The sequence below is a fragment of the Triplophysa dalaica genome, chromosome 5 (assembly GCF_015846415.1).
Source record: "Triplophysa dalaica isolate WHDGS20190420 chromosome 5, ASM1584641v1, whole genome shotgun sequence".
In the NCBI taxonomy this organism is placed as follows: Eukaryota; Metazoa; Chordata; class Actinopteri; order Cypriniformes; family Nemacheilidae; genus Triplophysa; species Triplophysa dalaica.
In genome coordinates, this window is record NC_079546.1 from 10,132,366 (window position 1) to 10,153,937 (window position 21,572).

Here is a 21,572-nt window from a genome sequence, read left to right on the forward strand (position 1 = left end):
TCTTAAATATAAAATACAAGAAAAGAAATGTCATGGGCTTTTGGGAAAACCAAATTCTGAGCCAATATGAAGCAGAAGACCCAGCTACTGTGAAAATGTGGCCTGATGCTTGGCTTAGTCAGCCTGCAGCCAAACAAAAGGAAGTTCCTGTCTGCGTTATCAAACCCTGCACTGCCACGAATACAGATAACTCATTTCCCTTCCTGTTTCACATCATTCGGCGACAGTCAGCATTCAGTTGTGAAAGGTTTTACGTGTGATACCTCGCTCTGTTTCGCGTGTGGAGCGGCTGTATGACGAGGTGAGGCCCGTCAGGCTGTTGGGGCGGTTCAGAGAGGAGGAGCTATATAGGGAAGATGTGCTGCTAGAGGAGGATGGCAGGTTGGAGGAGGCTGTGATGGTCGAGGCCGAGTTCCTCTGGTACTTCTGGAAAGGAAACATTTTTGGTCAGAAATGGTCATTTGAGACTAAAGGTTTTTCAACACATTGCTTCTTGTGCACGATGAAGTAGTAAAATCTTAGAAAACTCAAAACATTGATAATATTTTGTTTGTATTTCGATGTCATTTGACCTGTGATTTGTGGAAACAAAAGACGTCTTCCTCACCTCCTCAAAGCTGCGGTAGCGTGACCTGTAGTCATCTTCCTTGGTCTCCGACTCTTTCTTCTCCTCTTGTTTCTCCTTGTCCTGTTTCTCCTTCTCTTCTTTATCATCTTCTCGAGGCCGAATGGGGCGAGTGCGTTCGATGGTCTTCTCTGCCTCATGGAGATCAGTCAAGGTCACGCCCTAAAAAAGATAGAAGTAAAAGGTCAAAATTACTAACTGTTTTTCAAGAACTTTTTTAATATCTCAAGTCTAGGATACAGCTGATTGGAAAACATTAGCTTTACAAGATACATTTTTTTCTATTAATGTCCATACACTCAAGCACTATGGCGTTTAAAAAAAATACTGCTATATAAACGGGTATTTATCCAATTTATTGTACACCCGTAAATTTGGGTGATCTGCGCCACAACCAACAAGGAAACATGACTTCACTTTTGGAGAGGAAGCACTCAATTTCCTCTCTATTGTAAATAGTTACTTCTCCCATAAACCCCTGCCAAACTGCAGGGCTCAGACTGTGATAAATTTCAGCAAAATATCCTGAACCTAAAATTGTACGAGCGACAAAATACTGGTGTGTGCCTAAAGGAAACCTAAAGCTCCCAAAAAATCATGTGCAGTGAAAATACCAATCCACAGTTCTTTCTATTATTAGGTTTATATTCTGTGGAGGTGTTCAGATGAGCGTCTAGACTTGCCTGTGTAGACCTCCTGGTTTGTCGAGCCTGTCTGGATCTGGCTCTCCTCTGAGACTCGGACTCTTCGTCACGCACAGGGGTGAGGTATGATCTATAGATACACGAAAAATAAACAAAACGGTCTCCATTAAATACAACGAAATTAGCAGCTGAAGCATTGGGATTGTGTTCTCATATTATCATTCTGTCTAGACACAAGTTAAATCATATTTAAGAAATTATACTGTGTATAAACATGTTTACTTAAATATGATGTGGTTTTGACAGCATTTGATGGATTCAGGTTGATTATGTGATTCGTAATTTCAATTATTAAACCTTGTATATAATAAACTATAAAAGGAGAATTTTAGTTTTTTGCCGGATAGTCATGGTTATGTTTTTAATTAGCCCTTTCATACAGCAGTACTACAATAAAGAAATGATTCGAAGAGGCTTTTGGGTTGTTTATGCACTGCATCAAGGCACTGCTATTTACAAAGACCAAAACCTGTTTGAATGAAAGGGATAAAAGGTTAAGTCATCCATAGCCATGTCAACACGCTGGCTTTGAGACAAAATGCCTTATAAGGAGGCGTTTGACTAATGGAGATCCACCCATAGCAGGGTTAAATCAAAATACTTCTGAGAAGCACAGAGAACCAAAACATAATGTTTAATACGCAGTTATGTGGTTTGTACCATTGACGTTTTAATGTGGGCAGAGCTACGCAGTTTGACAACAAAAATGGTAACCAAGCAATTGATAAAATTTCATATCCAAACTCAATTCCATAATATTTTTTAAAGGACATTAACATTTAATGGCCGATGTTAGGAAAGCGCTGTTGCCAAGTGGCTGATAAGAGGCCAGTAATAGCGTTTTTAACATATTATTAACATCTTAATGGCATTTTAAAGAAAAAAATACTAATGTGTTGTATTGTCCATTTGTAAAAACATATCTGACCGATGCTGATAATTAAAATATTCAAAATTTCGGAAATAGCAATATATCATTCTATCATTAATAGAAAATACATAAAATATACTTTTTGGATGTATTTTTTGTAGAGGGGGAAAATCTATTTTATTGAAATTAATTGAAAAGCAACATTTCAATTAACCGATTTAAAATATTAAATTTAGATTTAAAAACAATATTAAAACAAAAAATGATTACAAATAATTGTAATTGAAAATATGCGGTCGCTGTTTATGACACTGTAGTATCATTTAAATAGCTGTATAAGATTATTGTAATAATCATGATTGTATTTTTGCAGTGTGTAGATTGGTGCGTGCATGTACCTGCGTCTCTCGCGTCCATCAGAGCCCAGTATAGTTCCAGTAGTGGATGTGGTAGTGGTGGTGGCTGCAGTGTTGATTGTAGGAATAACGGTTGCTGACTCTTTCCCCTTTTCTTTCTCCTTGTCTGCACTTTCTTCCGCCCAATACCTGTTACACATTCACACTTCACTAACAAGATCTGTTCAAAGTGCTTAAAATTGTTAACTTGTGAGTATGTTAATATGAGACTGTGTGTGTGTCTTTTACCTGGACAGCAGGCTACGGTGTCCTGTGGGTGAGGTAACAGAGGAGGTGGAGGTCGTGGTGGTGGTGATAGAAGTGGAGGAAGATGTGGAACTTAAAGCATCATCTTGCCTTCTTCCAAACGAGCCGCTACGACAACACAGATAACAGTAAGAGATGCATCAAAGACAGAAAGAAGAATAACTGTTACCCCAGTGGCCCAATGAGCACACATATTCGCAAGCTACATGTGGAACACAAAGACCCATGTGTGTGTTCGGGCAGGCGGTGGTCAGACTCGTACCTGCGGTGGAGGTAGGAGGAAGGCTGCTGCCAGGCCTTTGAGTTGTTAGGTTCCAGGCTGGAGGCAGAGGAGGATTTGGCGGGCAGGTCACGAGAGCTAGACGTGCGGCCTAACGCTAGCGTGTGTGACGTACTGCCGTGTGGGCATAGCGGGGTGAGAGAGGTAAGTTAGCAGGGAGCAGACAAAAGCACACACATAAAAACATGAAGACATGTAGACAAAACATTACACATAAAGCACCGGCCTGCTTGTGATGGGGCTTGGTTTACGAGCAGTATTTTAAGATCACATCGATTGAAATGGCATCGACAATTTGACCGGGATGTAAAACTGGACAAACTAGTCTGCTACAGATAAACCTTAAGGGTTGTTTGTAAACAAAAACACAAAGCATGTAGCGCTGCATCATGCTCATGTAAAACCAAATAGTGCAAGTGCAGTCATGAAAATTCTTTGTTTCACGATGACAGATAAGATTGCACGACTTGGCGGAAGCTTTATTTATTAGACAAGCACATGCATGGTAAGAAGACAACTCTCATCCTTAAATAACTATTTACTATAATGTTAATAATGCTATCCTACTAAAGCTAGTTGTTTTTCAACGGGGCTATTGCTAAATATCGCGATATGCCAGATTCAATGCTTTAAGCTCGTAAAATCGATTGGTAAATTATTAAATATTAAATTATACTTAATGTAACATTATTTAACAAACACGCATCTCAAATCGACCTAAAACTGTAACTATATGCATATTCCGCTATTTCAGTAAGTTAAATTGTGCAGCGCTAGCCAATACCAGTTTTTATTAAGAAATACCCAAGCGTAAATGTTTAGAGAATATAGCAACAAGTGCTATCACCATCTCTTCAAGTTAAAAGTGGAAAAAAAACTCTTGCAAACTATTTGTTTCTGGTGAATAAAACCAATGTTGTTACTGAGGCAAAGGCTAACCTGCGCTGATAGCTGGAGGTTCTGTTTAGCGAGGAGGTTCCGTCGCTGTTCCTCAGGTCTTCTTCCCAGCGTCTCCTGTTGTAGGAGCCGCTACGTACCAGAGTAGCAGCCGAATCCCTGAGAACCACAGGCTACTTATTGTACCTCCGTTTCCAAAGTACGAATGTCGATAAATCTTACTCTAACAAACTGGCTCATCTATCAAAATATTGTTGATCGTAGATAGAATGTAGGAAGTAAGCCTAACCTGAACTGCCAACCTTTTCCTTTAAATGATGTGAAATATTTCACAAAATAGACTTTTTCAATTTACAATTGCGCTCCAAGTGCGCAGCAGCTGCGAATGCCACAAACACATGCTAGATTTGAGCTTGTGCTTCTCACACACAACACACAACGTGGAGCAGCTGGAGATGCTCTAAGCAGTGCAATAAAAAGCATGTTTGTTCTGTACCTGTTCTCCTTCTCGTCGATATCTGACGTGCTGACGTGTCTTTTTGGTGGGATGCTGGGTGCAACATATGCCAGCCGTGTCTTTTCCTTCTCCTGTTTTCAATAAAATAAAGCAGAACTGCATTACTCAAGCCACTTTTCTGTGACATTATGGCACTAAAGCTGGACGCTGCGAACTCGGGACATTCTCTAGCATCTGTGCTATACTACAACAAAATTTCAGCTGACCTTTTCCTTGTCCTTGTTGTCGAGTGAGGATGAGAGGCGAGGAGAAGAGGCAGACCGCATAACCCCAGCGGTATCCTTCTCTTTCTGTGCTTCTTTAGTTGTACTGATTTCCGCCAGCGCTCCATAACTTCCGGTTTTCCGTAGGCCCAGTCGCCACGACGAAGGAGACTCATCCTTCCTCTCATCGTCTTTAGGAGACACCTTCCTCTCCTCCTCTTTAGGAGACACCTTCCCCGTAGGTGTGCTAACCTGAGGGAGTAAAGAAAGATGGGGTGAGATGAGAGTATCAAAGACTCAGACTTACCTATTAGGTCTGATCAACTCTAAAAATGTTGGTCATACCCGATTCCCAAATCGAAAATTTTCATAGTAAAGCAATTAAATAAAAAAAGGAATGTTTACATCCCAGGTGTACATGGTGGTGATAGACTTATTAGTTTCATTTCTGCAAAAGCAGGAAATACCTAAAGGAACAGTGGACTGATTTGTAAAATAAGCCTGATGGCTTCAACAGACACACAGAGTGGGTGACAAAAGGTTTAACATATTAATAAAAAAAATCAACTGTAAACTGTATTTTCTGTGAAATAATAGGATTAATATTTGCATGCTGAATTTATATCTAGACATTTGTTAAAATGTGTCAAAATTGAGTATGCCATGGAAAGTCTTCAAAAAATTCATTTTTTAAATCACAGCATTTTTCAGGAATATAATTCTGCCAAATTTTGTATTATGTTGCCTTTTCCCCACAACCAAAGCTGTTCAATTAATAAAAAACAAATTTCAAGTCATGCAAATTTCAGTCAAGTTGTTAGTTATTGCTAACATACAAAACCTATTAGGATTTAGCATCACAGATAAATCCCATTTAATTCAAACTTAATGACACACATGGCACCCTGTAATGTCAAATCCACCACATTCAGGTGTAAAACAATAAAACGGATATTTTTCGACAACACGTTTAGCAAACGGGACGCATTCACAGCCGTGACTGACAGCAATAACACCATGCAGTGAGCCAGTGACAGGAAGAATGTGATTGGTTAGGCACATGGTCATGTGGGGAACATGTAGGTGTGGGACGGTGGGGTAGTGGAATCACAGGGCTGAACACACCGAGGTCTCACCATCGCTTTTTTGGGCACAAGTGAAATGCCAGTTTTGCGCAAGCCTTGACGCCACAATGCGGGACAGCCCGGCTCCCCCCCAGGCATTAGGGCAGTAATGTTATCAGACTAAAGCCATCCAAGACAACAGCAATGATGAGCAGAGAGAAAGAAAGAGATGATTGTGGAGAAATCAGAAAGAAAAAGGAACCTCTGCATGAAAGAAATAAAGTAGCGGTAGCAAAGAAATAGATACGTTATGATGCACAAGTGACACAAAACAGAAGCCGGGAAGTCAGTCACAGCGTATGTTTTGGGTGCTCCCATCATTAAGCAGACAAAACTTGAGTTTTGAAAATTCAAACTTTTTTGTGTCAAAAAGCAAACAAATCACTATAACCACCATTATATAATAATGACTTTCAAAAAGAAAAACACACTTTCACAGTGCATAAAAGCTACAGATTTGATCAAGTACATGTGTTCACTGGGAATCGAACCTTTGACCTTGGTGCTGCTATTATCATACCCGATGTGCCATAGGAAGACAGGAATAAGGACTTATAAGGAATTTATTTCAAGTGCATTAAAGGGATAGTTCAACCAAAAATGAAAATCCTGATAACATTCTTCCAAATATCTTTTTTTGTGTTCATCAGAACAAAGAAATGTATACAGGTTTGGGACAACTTAAGGGTGAGTAATTGACGAAAGAATGTTCATTTTTGAGTGAATTACCCCTTTAAAAAAATATAAAACTAAAACAGGGTTTGTGATGAAGAATTGAGAATTCATGCCAATGTAATGTATATAATGCACTTGGCATTGGATGAAATCACTGTGATATTCTTAAAAGATATTTAGTTTAAATGTGATACCTAAATAAAATTTGTATTCAATATTTGAACACGTTTTCATTTAAATGATCAGTTGTTGAAACACAGAAGCTATGCAATTCTCCCACTACCCAGCGGAGGGCAGCAGGCTCTTGGTTATAAATGCATGGAGGACATTTTCCAAGAAAAGAAACCGAAAGAATTGGACATTGCTGCTTCTGAACACACAGATAACTAGTCTTCAAATGCTACTAACACACTTTGTCCTGTAATAACATTTAGGAGCAAATATATTTCTAAGGAGAATCCATTTGATATACAGAAACAAAGCGACAAACGGCAAAAAAAGAAAAGAGGAAGGGACGATCGCACTTGGAGGGTAGAGCGTGTACCTTTTTGGTAGGCGATGTGGGGGTGGTCACCTGGTTGGCTGGGGTTGTTGGAGATGTGACAGTGATGCTAGTAGGTGCTGGTGCGGGTGTACTGTTGGTATTGCTCGTGGGAACAGCAGGCTTTGTCTTATCTGTAAAAAAACAGTAGTTTACGCAGTTAGATAGGAAGTGCACATGACTGTCAATATAATTTTAACATCATAGCCTTACAATACCAGGTGCATCTATAAGGGAGGGAAAACAGCAGGGAAATGGCAATATGATCCCTGAGATGTGATACAATTACATTGTGATTCATCATGTTGAGGGTATAGTCTATTCAAAACTGTAATGTACCGCAGTGTTTTGTTACAGTTTTCAATAAACTTGCGTGCTACACAAAATCTTAAATTTGGATTTAGGTTAAATAAAAAGAGAATTGTGAGCCATGACCTAATGCTGTAGTACGTTTTGACTTCTGTTGTCTTCTTTGCCTCAAAAATAAATGAATAAATTCGAAAAAGTATAACTATTAATAAAAATACTGATTGTCAAAGCAAAGCAAAAATAAAATAAATACAATATCCTGTGCATGTGTGCCTATGCCTGGATATACTGTACAAGCTTTTGAACGTCTACACACCTGCTTCATTTTCAGACTCTGAGTCTTCCTCCTCCTCTTCTTCGCTGGAGCAGCTGGACTCGTCCTTCTTTCCTTCCCCCTCTTCTTCATCCACCTTCTCTCCCTCCAGAGTCTCGATTCTTGGGGGAGTTTTCTCTTCCTCCAGAAGAATTTCTTTACTGAAGCAAAAAGGCACACAACGGTTAGGCACAGCTCACCTTTAACCTATGATTTTGGCAGAATAAAAATACGGACAGTAATTCAAAATGATGAGATTTTTTTTAAGTACATATATCGGATACAATCGCTTGTTGCAGTTTATTCCATCAACACTACTGTACTGTTATGTTGTCGTGTCATTTGGTCGCATCACACTGGTATGAAAGAGTTCTAGGACTGTTTATTGAAAGAGGCAAGACATCAATATAATAAATCGATTGCATTAAGACGGTACTCTAGAGAGCAGTAGCCATTTACCTCTTCTGTGGTTTCACAGATTGATTATTGTCCCCAGTGGTGGTAGTTTCTATTAAAGGAGACTTCTTAACATCCTTCTTTTCACTAAGAAGCTGAGAAAAAATCGTTTATCAGTTCACACCTGACACCCTAAGGCTACAGCACAAAGCTGAATTCTGTTTAGCCCTTGCAAAAGCCAAAGGGCTTACCAGCTTTTGTTTCTTTTGGAGCTCTTCCAAATAGCTTACGACATCTTCATCAGCAACATCAAATGCTGTCTGGCCCTGAAAAGGAAAAACACCTAGTTTAAATTTAACTCAAACCAGATGCATTTACATTAATAAAATAATGTACACCAAATATCAGTTTGCAATATACAATAACAATAAAACCATACCACTTTATTGACGATATCCATTTCACACATGTTCTCTACTAGTATTCGACAGGCCTCTTCTTTGCCCCAGTGTGCAGCAGCGTGGAGCGGTGTCCAGCCATCGTAGTCTTTAATATTTATATCATACTTTGCTTGGATTAAAAGCCTACAAGCGGTCGGAGAGACAGAAATAGCAGATGAGATTAGGCAAATCTGGGTTTCTTGGATTTTGGTGCCGCAATCTAAGCTTGGCCCCGTTCGCCAAATGCCTGAATGTATTTGCACAAACGTTCTTCAAGTATAAACGTATTATAAACACCACAGTTGTCACTGTCATTCAGCTTTGACAGGTAAAGGCCTGTGATGAAAGCGCCCAAACACAACCAAGACACAACTACAACAGTACATGATAGTCTGCTCTAATAGAGAGAGTTAAATGGGTTACACCGTCTCGCCCTGTGAACTAAAGACTAAAGCACCCAAGGACATCAAAAACACTACAACGTACAACTTTCATTTGACATCATCACCTACAAATCCCTTTTATTGGCACAAAGAAGATACATTGTAGATGTACATTCATTGGATCTTACTTTAAAACCTCCGAATATCCCTTGGCTGCAGCGACGTGTAGTGCGGTCCCTCCAGACTTGGTGTGTCGGGCGTCATTGATCTGGCCGCTGTTAAGCCACTGTCGCGCATCCCTTAGCATGATCCGCTCCTCCTCTTTCCTGGCCGCCTCGATATCCACGCCTGGAGAAAGATGGAGGGAGGGGCAGGATTAGTGCAGATTCCGACTGGCAAAATATCGAAGGCCAACAATAAACAATGCAATTTATGATTCTGCCGGATATAAATAAGTTAATGATAAATGATTAACAATATTGATAAATTCACTGGTATGATAAACATGTTAAGAATTCAAAATAGCCCATTGTGTAATATTTAGCTCCAGTTAAAAGAGGAACTTGAGAAAAGATCACAGACCTGTAATACAAATATTGATTTTTTTTATTATCAATTGAAGTTTGAGCCCTTTTTCATAGAAATGTACAAAATCATCCTAACTGTCTAGTAGTATGGGCGTCATGAGAATGTGTACTTCCTAAAAAGTGCCAGAACTGTATCACTTCTTTATAACTACCAAAAATATTCTGAGCATACTTGAATTCATTTTATTGTTCCCAAGCAATGCAGTCCACACTGGAAGATTGCCAAATGGGTCACTGTGCCTCTACTTTATATACCCTAACTTGTGCACAGGCATGTAGAGACCTAAAAGCATTACATGACACAGGAAACAACAAAAGACACTTAAGAGTAAATAACTTTGAAGTGAGCATGTTTCACAATGCTTAGCAACATCTTCACTGAAAAGAGACAACAGAGCTGTGTTTGAAAATAAGCACCAAAACATGTTTACAAATTTACAAAAATAAAACCTTGAAGCAAAAAAATTCGCCACCTGGTAAATCTACAAGTAAAAAGGTTTTAATTATCAAAATAAATTAATAAACAAATAAACACCATACAAATGTTTGCGTAGCTCCATTTGTCCGATCCCAAAGAAACGTGTCAGCTATTAATAAAACTATTTATCATTGTATTTAATAATAACAGCGGTAACCTTTTATTTAATGACAATAATGAACATTAAAGGAAGTCTCCGATTACAAGTAAAAACTTGAAAGGCATGCGCCATCCCTTATATGGATAAACCTCCAGCTGAATTGCTGGCAGGTGCTGCTGCCAGCGGAGGTGAACTGTGTGACGTGAACAAAGTGACAGATTCTGATCAGTTTAGCTAAAGAGGGGACGCCCAAATTTGATAAGACAGCTGGACGTGAGCCAGCGGGACATTAGACATGGCTCTGGGACCGAGATCTTCCTCTGTAGGAATTCCTGGGCAAATTCCACAGCAGAGCTGTACTTGTGTTGCAACTAATGTCTGGTCGTGGGAAGGAATTAAGAGTTACGGCAAAAGTGTCTGTCCATTCCTCAAGTGAAGTATCCAAGCCTTTTCAGGGATGATTTAGGTTGGTATGGGTCATTGAATGGGTGTAGTTCACTTTTTGCTGATACATAAGAATGAGAGCAGGTGACGTCATACGGTTTTTGACCACTCAATTTTCACTTAACGTTCACTTAACGAGTTTGCTTTTGTTACAACTATTAAACTGTTCATGCTATGCTATGCTATGCTTTCAACTAAAAGTTTCTGATAAATAAAGCAAACGAGACGAAAGAGGCTGTGAAGTGCGTGTAAAATCACCACCTGAATGGTCCAGAATGCTAGCCAAACAAGTGGCAAGCACAAAGTCAATGGGGTCCAATGTTGTTTGGTAACATTTACGTTTTACAATTAAGGATAGGCAGAAAAGCGTCTTACATTCTATTATACACTTGTATCCGTGTATGTGCAATCCCTGGGATTGAACCCATGACCTTGGCGTTTGCTAGAGCCATGGTCTAACCATTGAGCTACAGGAAAGCGGATATCAACATTCTTGAAAATAGATTAGCAAAACCGGTTGTAATGACATGATGGTTGGTTAAAGAATTTTCTTTATCTTCATTTTCCAAAAGAAGATATTTTGAAGAATGTTAGTAGCCAAACAACACTTGACCTCAATGACTTCCATTGTATGGACATAAACCATTTCTTAAAATATATTCTTTTGTGTTCCACAAGTCTTACAGAGTTTTATACAGAATACACTTTTTTTCAGGGGGGGGGGGGGTGATTTATCCCTTTCACAGTCCTACACATGCGTCATTCATTTATGTCTGTGTTGACAACAGAACCACCATTCTTCTTCAACACAGGCTGAACTGATGCCAATACACCATCTACAAGCTCTTATAATGTAGTTTACTCAAAATGGCGAGTAAGTAGAGATGTCACTGTTGGTTCTGCTGATTCAACACAGCTAAGGGTGGCAAAAACAGCTTTGCTTTGTCTTTCCTTCGTAACATGTTGGAGTGCACTCCGTAACAGACAGCTGAAGAGCATAATGGCTCTTTTTTCTCCAACTGAAAGAACACGTTGCAAGGCAAGCAGGTAGAACAAAAGTGCTCTCTGAGTGCCTGGTGAATATGCAGCCTCTATAAAAAGCGAGAGAAGAATTGACCTCCTCAACAGCCCTCAACAATAGCCAAGTGCTTTGGCTTGGCAGCGACCCAGCTCTGGTTTACACCTAAAACACTCGCTCTCGATCAATCCGCAAGAAGTGTTCTTTTACCCCCACAGCAAATGCCAGTTTCAGACAGATTATGTCACAGACTACGACGGAGGTAGTGACCGAGTTGCATGTGGTTTTCCAGGCGTAAGCGCAGAAAAGACCATTCCTTTGGTCAGGGAATGGAGGGGTTCCTGATTTCGTGAAATTGGGCGAATGATAACAGGTTTAAAAAATTACCTCGCTGAGAGGGAAAGAGAGAGAGAGCGGGAGAGAGGGGGTTTAACCTCATGACTGGAGTCTCATTTGAAGGCAATAGAGAAGGGGAATGAAAGAAAAGATTATCACATTAGAAGAGGTAGAGGGAATTACACAACGTTGACTGTTACATAAGAACATGTCTAAATTGAGAATACAGCTCTAACATCTTATATTGCAATACGTGAGGAGTAAAGCTTTGTTCATGCTATAATGCAGTACTGAAAGATCAAGTCTGACCACCAGAGAACCCTCCTGGATCAGATAGAGAACGATGATCCACCTCAGCTGTTCAAACATTAGGGTTATGACTTCTTAAATCCCAAGTCTGTGCAGATAGTATGCAAGGCATGAACCACTGGGTGTTGGTGGTTCCGCAGGGTTCTATATATCATCCATGCTGACACGTTTTCATCAAACCAGTGTCCTTCAAACCACAGATGAAATTTGACAGAGGCATTGGTTGGGCCACACTGGATGAGCATGAGCGGAGTACGTTAAATGCATATTGTTATACGTAAACACGACATGCTTACAACCAGCAGCAATTGTCAACAAATTCATGCTTTTTATTAAGCCGTTAGGAGCGATAGAGTAATAAGGATGGGCTCTGACTACAACTCAACCACAGGTTTTGCTCTCTAAGCTTTTGACCACTTCTTTCCACATGCTAAGACGCAGCTCATGTTTCTGCAGCTACTGTGGGCCAGCAGCTGGCCAAAACCACAGAGACACAACTAATAGAGGCCTTTAATGGAAGCTTTGCGGTCTGAAGTAGACTAACACTATCTGTGTGTACTGGTTGACCAGTATGAGATTTTCCCATGGACAAAGAGGATAGCTGCGGAACATGAATCCCAGATGTATTATTCATTATCCATTGTCAAAAGCTATGTATAGGAATTGTTTTTACCACGTCCACATTTGTTTTTCTGTTATTTATTGCATTTTGTTCCTATAATGTTTTTGTTGCTGGTACACAGGCCTATAGGTATATATTAAAACCTGCACCAAATATTGCATCCAGTATTTTTGCCTTTTCATGATATTTAATACAAGGGATATTGTCTTCTTAGTTGAATTTTATATTCCATAATGCGTTAGTTTACCCATAAATGAAGTAGTTGTTCATTTACTCACCCCAGTACCCCAATAGGCTACAAACAATATTGTTTCTTCAAGAAGATGTTACAAAAGATATTTGGTTGAATTTATGAAAGTCAAAAACGCTAATACATTACAATACAACATAAAAGTAATCCCTGTCCCTTGTGACATTAAACTGTCGTCTTCTAAAGCAAATCAATTGATCTTTAGAAGAAACTAAATGCCATTATCACATCTTCGGGTGAATTCCAATCGCATTAATGTGCCCCATGCAGCAAAATGTTTCATTTTTTTTAGCAGAAGCTTGCGTTTCTGATCTACATATTAGCATGCGTATGAACTTAAGTAAAGGGGAAAAAAGTCCAGTGTGACTGTGGAATAACAGGGAATGCTCGGAACCAAAATTACTCTAAATGTTCTATCAACACTTTATGTACATTAATTGCTAACTCTTCAAAACGCGAAAATACTATAAAACATTGGTTTGAAACAATTCGTACACTGTTGGCGAATGTTTAAAAACATTCAGAAATAACATTTTCAGACCATAATGAGAATGTTAAAAATGTTTTTAGAACATATTTTGTTGGTTGTCATGAGTCAAATTATCCAAAAACGACATAATACATTGACAACCAAAAAGGAGAAGCGCTTCAGGCTATCCGTTTCAAGCTACATCCACATCCACTTTTGCATTTACTCAAGGCTTGATAACAGAGACACTCAACCATGCTCAGCTGTAGTACTGTCGGTTTGCTTAAACTTTAACGTTTTCTTTACTAAACACACTTTTATCACTTGGTGAAAAATTACCACTGCGCTATGAGAGCGGAAGTGGCTTAGCTGACTGAGATTTATGCAGAAGTATAGCTTTGTTCTTATAGATTAATCCTTAAATCCTAAACTTCCATAGCCAGGGACCCTCCACTGAGCCAATGCAGTCTCTATTATCTGTTGCTCAAACATCCCAGTGAACCAAGAAAGTTTATGTTCCCTCAGGGAACACATGTCTGAACAGGGCCTATCACAACCAGCAGGGATCCATTTCATCCGCCCAAGAATGACAAAAGCCAAAAATAGAAGAACACTTCCATCTAGTTTAGGATCATAACAACGGGCAGCAGGTTAAATAGATTATGTTTCTCTATTATGTAAGGCTCCCCACTTTAGCAGGCCAGGCTTCATTGCTCAGTTGACTCCCTAAATCCTTTACGACTCCGCATACGCATGATATACCTCGGACATAAAGTACCCAGTCGGGTCAACGGGCAGGTTAAGAGTGGACGTGGAAGAAAGGGCGTTTGTTGCATTACTGGTTGAGCGTGGCTCTAATATTCGTTCGGAGTCAGCGCACCCACTTGGAGTTTCGCCAAGACTTCCGAACTTGACTTGAGGGCAGCTAGGAAACTTTAGTGTGGAAAGCATATCATCCCAGCGAGGCACTATGACTCAATGAAATAAATGTTATGTCAGAAAGCAATGATCTCAGCTACAGCGTGACGTGGACATGACATTAATCCTCGAACACATTGCACATGCCAAATCAGGTGTTTAACTGTCAGCAAAGATGAAGTTGGTGTAGATAACAGTACCTTGCCGGTTGATCTCGTTTTTCAGAAGTTCCTCCATGGCTTCCTCCTCAGCGATATCCAATGGCGTTTCTCCCTCACTGTTTACAACACCGACTTGGCCGCCTTGACTGATAAGATACCTGCAAAGACACGACAAGAGGTTTACAAAGTCAACAGGTGCGATAACAACAACCGCTCCAAATCTCTAAATTTAACTGACAATTGCTTGTGTGAGTTTTGTTGGGAGGCAGAAACAATGAACAATTGTGAATGTGCGCCCAGAGGATCTCCTTTACAGAAATCACGAGCACTTGAGTGGCGATTTGCTCCTTATAATCAAAATAAATTCTGTGAAGTGGTTGTCAACTTCTGTTATTGGTTAACAGCTTGGAACCATGTCACGGAGTACAAAGGCTTGAAATCTGGAGGAGTGGAAGCCTGTTTTAGCATTGACCTTAGCAAGGTCAAAACAAAGTGCCCTTCCTAACCTTACAGCTTACGTGTCAGATACAAGAACCACACATTTGCATGTGCAAGTATTTATTCTGGGAGAATGAATAACAATTTTATGATTTCTTCACCAAATGCAAGGAATTGTTATGAAAACAGCCTACATACAGCCTTGATCAACCACTTATGAATTTGTGTTCTTCAAAAACATTTCATATCAGTTGAAGCAGTTTGTAAAACGAAAGAAAATGTGCAATTCCGATAGTTGCTTGTTGTTCTACAGTAAGGCAAATGCTGAGAATATTTTAGAGACAAGATCAATGTGTTTGTCAAAAAATGCGACAGAAATTCTTTTCTAATCTAGTTGCCATTAGTGACTTCATTTTTTTGGTGATATGTGGCCAGAATTCTCTTGGTGACAAAGTTTAGACTATTGCATGACTTCACAAACAATTGTCACTGGAACACCTTGTTAACATGTACAGTAAGCCAAGAAGTGACACGCAACAAAACAGATAGCGAAAGCATACGATTACAAAAAAGTGATGTATTCAGTAAATACATGTGAGCTTTTTGTAGGGCTACACCAACTGTGGTATAAAATTATTGGTAGCATCAGAACACATTTACATTTATGTCTTTGATAGACGACTTTAATTACTGTTAAATGCACACCCCTTACTTATGATAATCACAATAAATATTAATTCTGCATTTTTTATTATTTCTAAAATGTTTTTCAGTTGAATGTTTGTTCTAAAATTCAGTGTGTAATCATGTTACATTATCGTGACCTCAGTATTGGCCGAAATAATAGCGATTATGATTTTCTCCTAATCCAGCAGCTCTATCCAAAGTGATTTACATATTTACAGCATTTATAGTGTACATTTTATCAATATATGTTGTTTCTAAGGGACTGATACACGACTTTTGCACTAATAGGACAATGCCCTACAAACTGAGCTACAAGAACACTGAATAGAAAAGAAAAAAATGCTTGTTATGATATGATTTGAGCCCCCAGGATCTCAGATAAAAACATGATTTAGGTTGGTGGTTTAGAAAGAAAGTTAACAAATTATGAATATGGGTCACTGTGATATTTCTCTTTCTGTGGTCTTTCAAAATGTGTATCTAATTAGGTAATAGGTTTTACATTGAAGTCTTTTAATGTTTATTTGGTAAACCCTTTGCTAGTTCAAGGTTCTGGAAACATTAGCTCCACCAACAAAAACAAAACAGTCCAGAATTTTTACAATATTTAGGACATAAGAAGATTGCTCTGTTTTACTGTTTGGCCTATTTTAAAAGACATCTGATATTTTCTCTAGAGTCCTTTGTTCCCTATACAAATCTCAACACTCTATTATAACCTAAGTGCAACATTTTATATTCAAACTTCCACTTTACCAACACAACAAAGCAATGCACCCTCATATACACTAATAAAAAATCTTCTTAACAAATGTTCTGAAGCTGCACCCAAGGCATAATCCACACGTGGCATACATAAAATCATGACAAGAGCAAAGAAAAATATAAATTGGTTAATTTGAAAAACCTTGACCAGGTTACACATAGCTGGCAAAATGCCATATTTACTTCCAAGACAACACAAAATACACAAACCACCACACAAATATTTCATCACAAACTATTCCTATTTTCTGTTGAGAGGAAACAACACTTACTCGGCGATGTCGAGGTATCCGCAGGAGGCAGCGGCGTGAAGGGGGATCCAGCCCTCATTGTCGGGCTGGTTGATGCATGACCCATGTTCCACCAGGAAGGTCACCATGTCAACATTATCATCTATGCAGGCCTGGAAACAAGAAGAGAGATGTTAGCATCTAAAAGCAAGTCCTATCCAAGCTGTTTAGTATCTCAATGATTTGAAAGTGCTATTACAAACCACAACTACAGGGTGCAACATTGCAAGGTGCCAAAAGACCTCAGAAGAGTCACACCTTATATGACTACAACACAGCACAATTAATATGGACTCTTGGTCAGGTGACTACAATATACACAACCCATATGAATTATTTTCTATAAACATTTTACCACACAGCTGAAAGACAGTTATGATCACACTAACTATCTGATATTCTGAGGGGCCATTTCAGTGTCCATCACAAGACTTAGACACCTCCATGTAAACTCACAACCTTGAGTCGCATCCAACTATCCTTGTCCTAGTCTTGAACGCCTGCCCATTAATTCTCCTGTTCTTACTACCGGTTGCTATGACAATACCATAGACAAAGAAAAGAAACACACAAACCAGCCTCACGTTCAGGGCACACGACTATCTGGTTGAAATCCTTGCCCAAATTTGGACTGTTTACAGTACCCCAGTAGAAACGTGTGGGCTTCTTATCAAGGACTTGTCAAGCTAGTGGTAAAGAAAATCAGGACTGCCCAAACAGCTAACTGACAGTCTTTTTGAACAACTTTACAGGTCAGATGTGGATTGAGGCCGCTTTTGAGATGGTCTCGAAGATGCTCGGTAAAAGCCGATATTTGCCTGACTACACATGTCGGAAAGTTTGACAACTAGGCATTGGAAGGACTTTGTAAAGAAGAACAAAATGTGGATCATTTGGAGACAGAATGCACATATTCGGAGACCTCCATTCCATTCGATCCAATTTAGGCAAACGTGTCCTAGCCACTTTCTTGAGGCAACAAAGTCTTCCCCAAAACACAATTTATTGTAAGCCTAACCCAGTTGTTCCCACAGGCCAACAAAAGCAACCTCTTAATGGCCGTAATTGTTCAGGCCCGACTGGAGTGAAAAGCCGTGACCACGTTAGGGAATGCGAATCTGGACTTTGAGCTTTAAGACAAGGTACAGAAAAGAAAATTCAGGGGAACTTAAAACTAATTCTGTAAAGTGCTTCGGTCTCCTTGAGCACCCATGTGCAGAACAAGCAGAGGGGTACATTATTTTCCCAACATTGGCAAGCAAAGCAATACATTTACACTCACATTTATTTCGTTTGGCAGATGTTTTTATCCAAATGGACTTACAAGTAGGAACGCATATAAACATTTTTTCAATAAGAACATCAACCGTGTGTAATGAAGAGAGATTTGGTATACAGGCGTCAAACAGACCCAGACAGGTGGTTGTTTTTATTTTGATGGTTGCATGACAAGCTCAGAAGAGACATCTGGGAGCTTATCTGAGTGAATATTAATGTTAGCAATAATAGCCAGGATCACATTCAAATCCCTCTCACCAATGGACACGGACAGGCACATACAGAGACCACAGACATGCCGACCTAATAGCTAACAAGTTGTCACGTCTCCATTCAAACCAGTTTGGCAAGAGCTGGAGAGAAGCACTGATAAGCAAAAGACACAAGGTCAGGTAGAGCCCAACCTGCACAAGTGTGATCAGACATAACATAGCATCAGCTAAAAGGCCGGAAAGAGCTCAATCAAGGTGTTCAAAAAACCTAGAAGTAAAAAAAAATTTTGTGTGCTTTTAAGAAAAGTAACAGCGCACATGTCTGCAAAAAGCTGTGTGATATATCATTTATAGCCGCAGAACAAATGGTGTGGGTTAAGCGTCAAAATGAGGAACGACAAGTGATGTTTCCTTTTCAAGCATAACTGTTGGACTGAAAGGTCCCTGAAAGATCTCCAAAATTGCCACTTAACAGGAAAAGAAACAACTCGGACGGTGTCTATTTATTGAAAAGAAAAGCTATTTCCAATACTTTTTATAGAGTATATATTTAATACTTTTTTAAGAGCAAAAAAGATCACATCTAAGTACTTACAACAAATGGCCATTTAACAAGTCGTTTAAACCATTAATTTTAAATAAAAAAGAAAAGAGTAATAAAATGTTTTGTAATCAGCATTATGCTACATTACACATGGATCTGATCTACGACGCGCTGCTATAAATAAAAGGTTTTGGACAAAATGACACAGACCTAGTCTCCGTTTTACTCACAGCCAATGCCACAGATGCAAGTAGTTTTGTTTTGACTTTGAGGCAAAGGTACTGCTTCTCATTTCTCGCAGAGATGAAATGGCATAAGAGACAAGCAAGCCACACATGCAGAAATCTATATGCAGATAGACTGTCTCAGCAGCAAAAAAATATGTTTCTCAGCAGGGGTCAACATGCAATAGACCACAAAGCCAGTTTAGATACACCACTAAACAAAACAATTAGAGAAACCAGAAAATGTTTATTGTACGAACAGAACGAAAACCATTAGATTCACCCACGCCACAGGGTTTCACGTTAGAACAGCTACAGATGTAAAATTAATGCTTAATGCTTGTGAACTAAAGTCAACAAGGTAGAAGGATAACGCATATGTCAAACAAAGTTCACAAAAAAGAAGAAAATTCTGTCATAATTTACTCATCCTTTTGTCATTTTAAAATCTATATGACTTTCATCTGCAGAAAAAAGCAGAAGATATTTCGAAGAATGTTTGTAATGGAACAATGGCAGTACCCATTCACTTCCATTGTACGGACACAAATCAATGCAAGTTAATGGGTACTGCCATTGTTCATTTACCAACAATCTCCAAAATATCTTCCATTGTGATCAGCAAACGTCATATTAATTTGGGAAACACATAAAAGACGCTCTATCTCAATAAAAACACAATAAAGCTTAAATATGGATCAGATTAGATCAAGAACAACCCAGTGCCCATCACATATACCGACTTTATCCAAAAATAACATGGCAAGAGCTCTGGCTAATCACGTCGAGACAAATCTGTTCTCAGCGCTCGATTGAAAAACGCGACTGATGCTCATGCGGATACATAAAGTCTTGCTTGTTTCCATGGAGTGGGCTCAAACAGAAAAAAGGACATGGGTTTGGTCACGTTGGCCCTTTGTAACCAACATAAATAAATACAAGAAGGGAATTCAGTTAAAACGCACCAGGGTTGTTCCAGCAGCCCTTGGAGACAGACTTTGCCTAGTGGGGAGATGAAAAGAAAATCTTACAGCTGAGGACCACAGGGGGTCGGTCTTCCTGGGATTGCGGTGCTTGTGTTTCAGGGCTCTTCAGTTTGGCTTAACCAGTGTGATTCTCATGGCCCTTTATGGTCAAACTCATCAAACACATAATTCAGACCCCCGAACATAAGGGAAAACTTCTCTGATTCAGCTCACTATATGTCTCCATAATAGGTTAAAGACAGGATGAGGATTTTCTGTTGTTGCTAAGCAACAAAGGTCATAAGACCACATTATATGCACACTTCATTCTTGACATTTTAGTACAAAATTATTATTTGTGTTACACTGACATCAGATACATCTGGGATGGCATGCAGGAGAGAAATGATGAGAGAACTTTCATATTTGGGTGAACTATTCCTTTAAGCTAAATTATGACCCCAACACGCATTAGTTTTATTCTCATTAACATGTGGATACCAAGGCATAGGCCTCATCAGTAAATTTTCCATCAATTTCCTAACATCATCACTTTGTGTTTAAAAATAAAATACTGTAAACCTCATTCCTCATTGCATCTTGACTGGCGAGCTTGAAAGGTTTACTAACATCATGTCAAATTAACAAAATAAAGCCACGAGAGGGTGATGATACGCTATAAGCGAACAAAAAGTAGATTTCATTCCGACTTTAATTAAATCTATATATCAACCAGAGCAAGACAAACCAAACTATTACAAGCAGTTCGGAAAAAGGACACTGGGCTTTTTCCATACTCAAAAAGGAACTGTGCCTCTACTACACCACTGTTTGTGTGTGAAGCTGCAATAAACCCGCAAGCGCTTATCTCCCAAGTCATCATGCGAAGGGTTTGGATCTAACTGAAGGAAGCACTTCACATCAAGGAGAGAAGACACTTGAGGTCTACTCCCCTCTTACTTTACTAGGAGCCACTGCAGACTTTCAGCTGACACTTTGGACCCCTTCCCAATATTGCGGTTGTCTTTTACTAGTCATCTACGGGTAAACAATCAGAAATTTTAGCATGAAAAAGTACAATTATTTTGAAATAACATTTTGATGGTATTTATAATGTTCAAAACACATCCCAATCCTCCTGGGCCACTTTAGAAATGGGTCACTCTGAAATCAGCACATAACTGCACAAACTACAATCATCACCTTAAAGAGATAGTTCACACCAAAATCTATATTCTTTCATCATTTACTCATGCTCATGTCATTCCAAACCTGTATAACGTTCTTTCTTTTTCCGAAAACAGTATAAGATATTTTGAAGAATGTTGGTACTGGTCCTCATTGACTTCCACAAAACCACGGAGACATTTCTCAAAATATCTTTTGTGTTAAAGAGAAGATATTAGTCATCTGGTTTGGAATGACTAATAAAAAAAAGTAATGACTCCCTTTAAAGCTACAGTTTGTAAATCACGATCAAAACAACAACAATGGCGTAGCTTGATGATGCTGTGAAGGAGCGTGGAATGATGGTATC

General features: G+C 39.2%; 1 protein-coding gene across 4 annotated transcripts in view; it reads right to left on the reverse strand.

Annotated features, from left to right (window-relative positions):
• The window catches only part of ppp1r12a (protein phosphatase 1, regulatory subunit 12A), a 52,770-nt gene that overhangs the window by 11,230 nt on the left and 19,968 nt on the right, over positions 1–21,572 (reverse strand). The window contains exons 2-19 of one of the 4 annotated variants that reach the window (XM_056747826.1): positions 16,795–16,925; positions 14,672–14,790; positions 9,129–9,288; positions 8,557–8,701; positions 8,369–8,443; positions 8,181–8,272; positions 7,725–7,882; positions 7,103–7,233; positions 5,896–6,003; positions 4,763–5,011; positions 4,536–4,627; positions 4,082–4,198; positions 3,125–3,256; positions 2,845–2,970; positions 2,599–2,745; positions 1,309–1,399; positions 608–787; positions 264–426 (exon numbers count right to left, since the gene is read on the reverse strand). In XM_056747826.1, coding sequence (XP_056603804.1) covers positions 264–426; positions 608–787; positions 1,309–1,399; positions 2,599–2,745; positions 2,845–2,970; positions 3,125–3,256; positions 4,082–4,198; positions 4,536–4,627; positions 4,763–5,011; positions 5,896–6,003; positions 7,103–7,233; positions 7,725–7,882; positions 8,181–8,272; positions 8,369–8,443; positions 8,557–8,701; positions 9,129–9,288; positions 14,672–14,790; positions 16,795–16,925 — 2,416 coding nt within the window. The remainder of the gene's footprint in view (positions 1–263; positions 427–607; positions 788–1,308; positions 1,400–2,598; positions 2,746–2,844; positions 2,971–3,124; positions 3,257–4,081; positions 4,199–4,535; positions 4,628–4,762; positions 5,012–5,895; positions 6,004–7,102; positions 7,234–7,724; positions 7,883–8,180; positions 8,273–8,368; positions 8,444–8,556; positions 8,702–9,128; positions 9,289–14,671; positions 14,791–16,794; positions 16,926–21,572) is intronic. The other 3 variants (XM_056747827.1, XM_056747828.1, XM_056747829.1) reach the window with 3 other exon arrangements.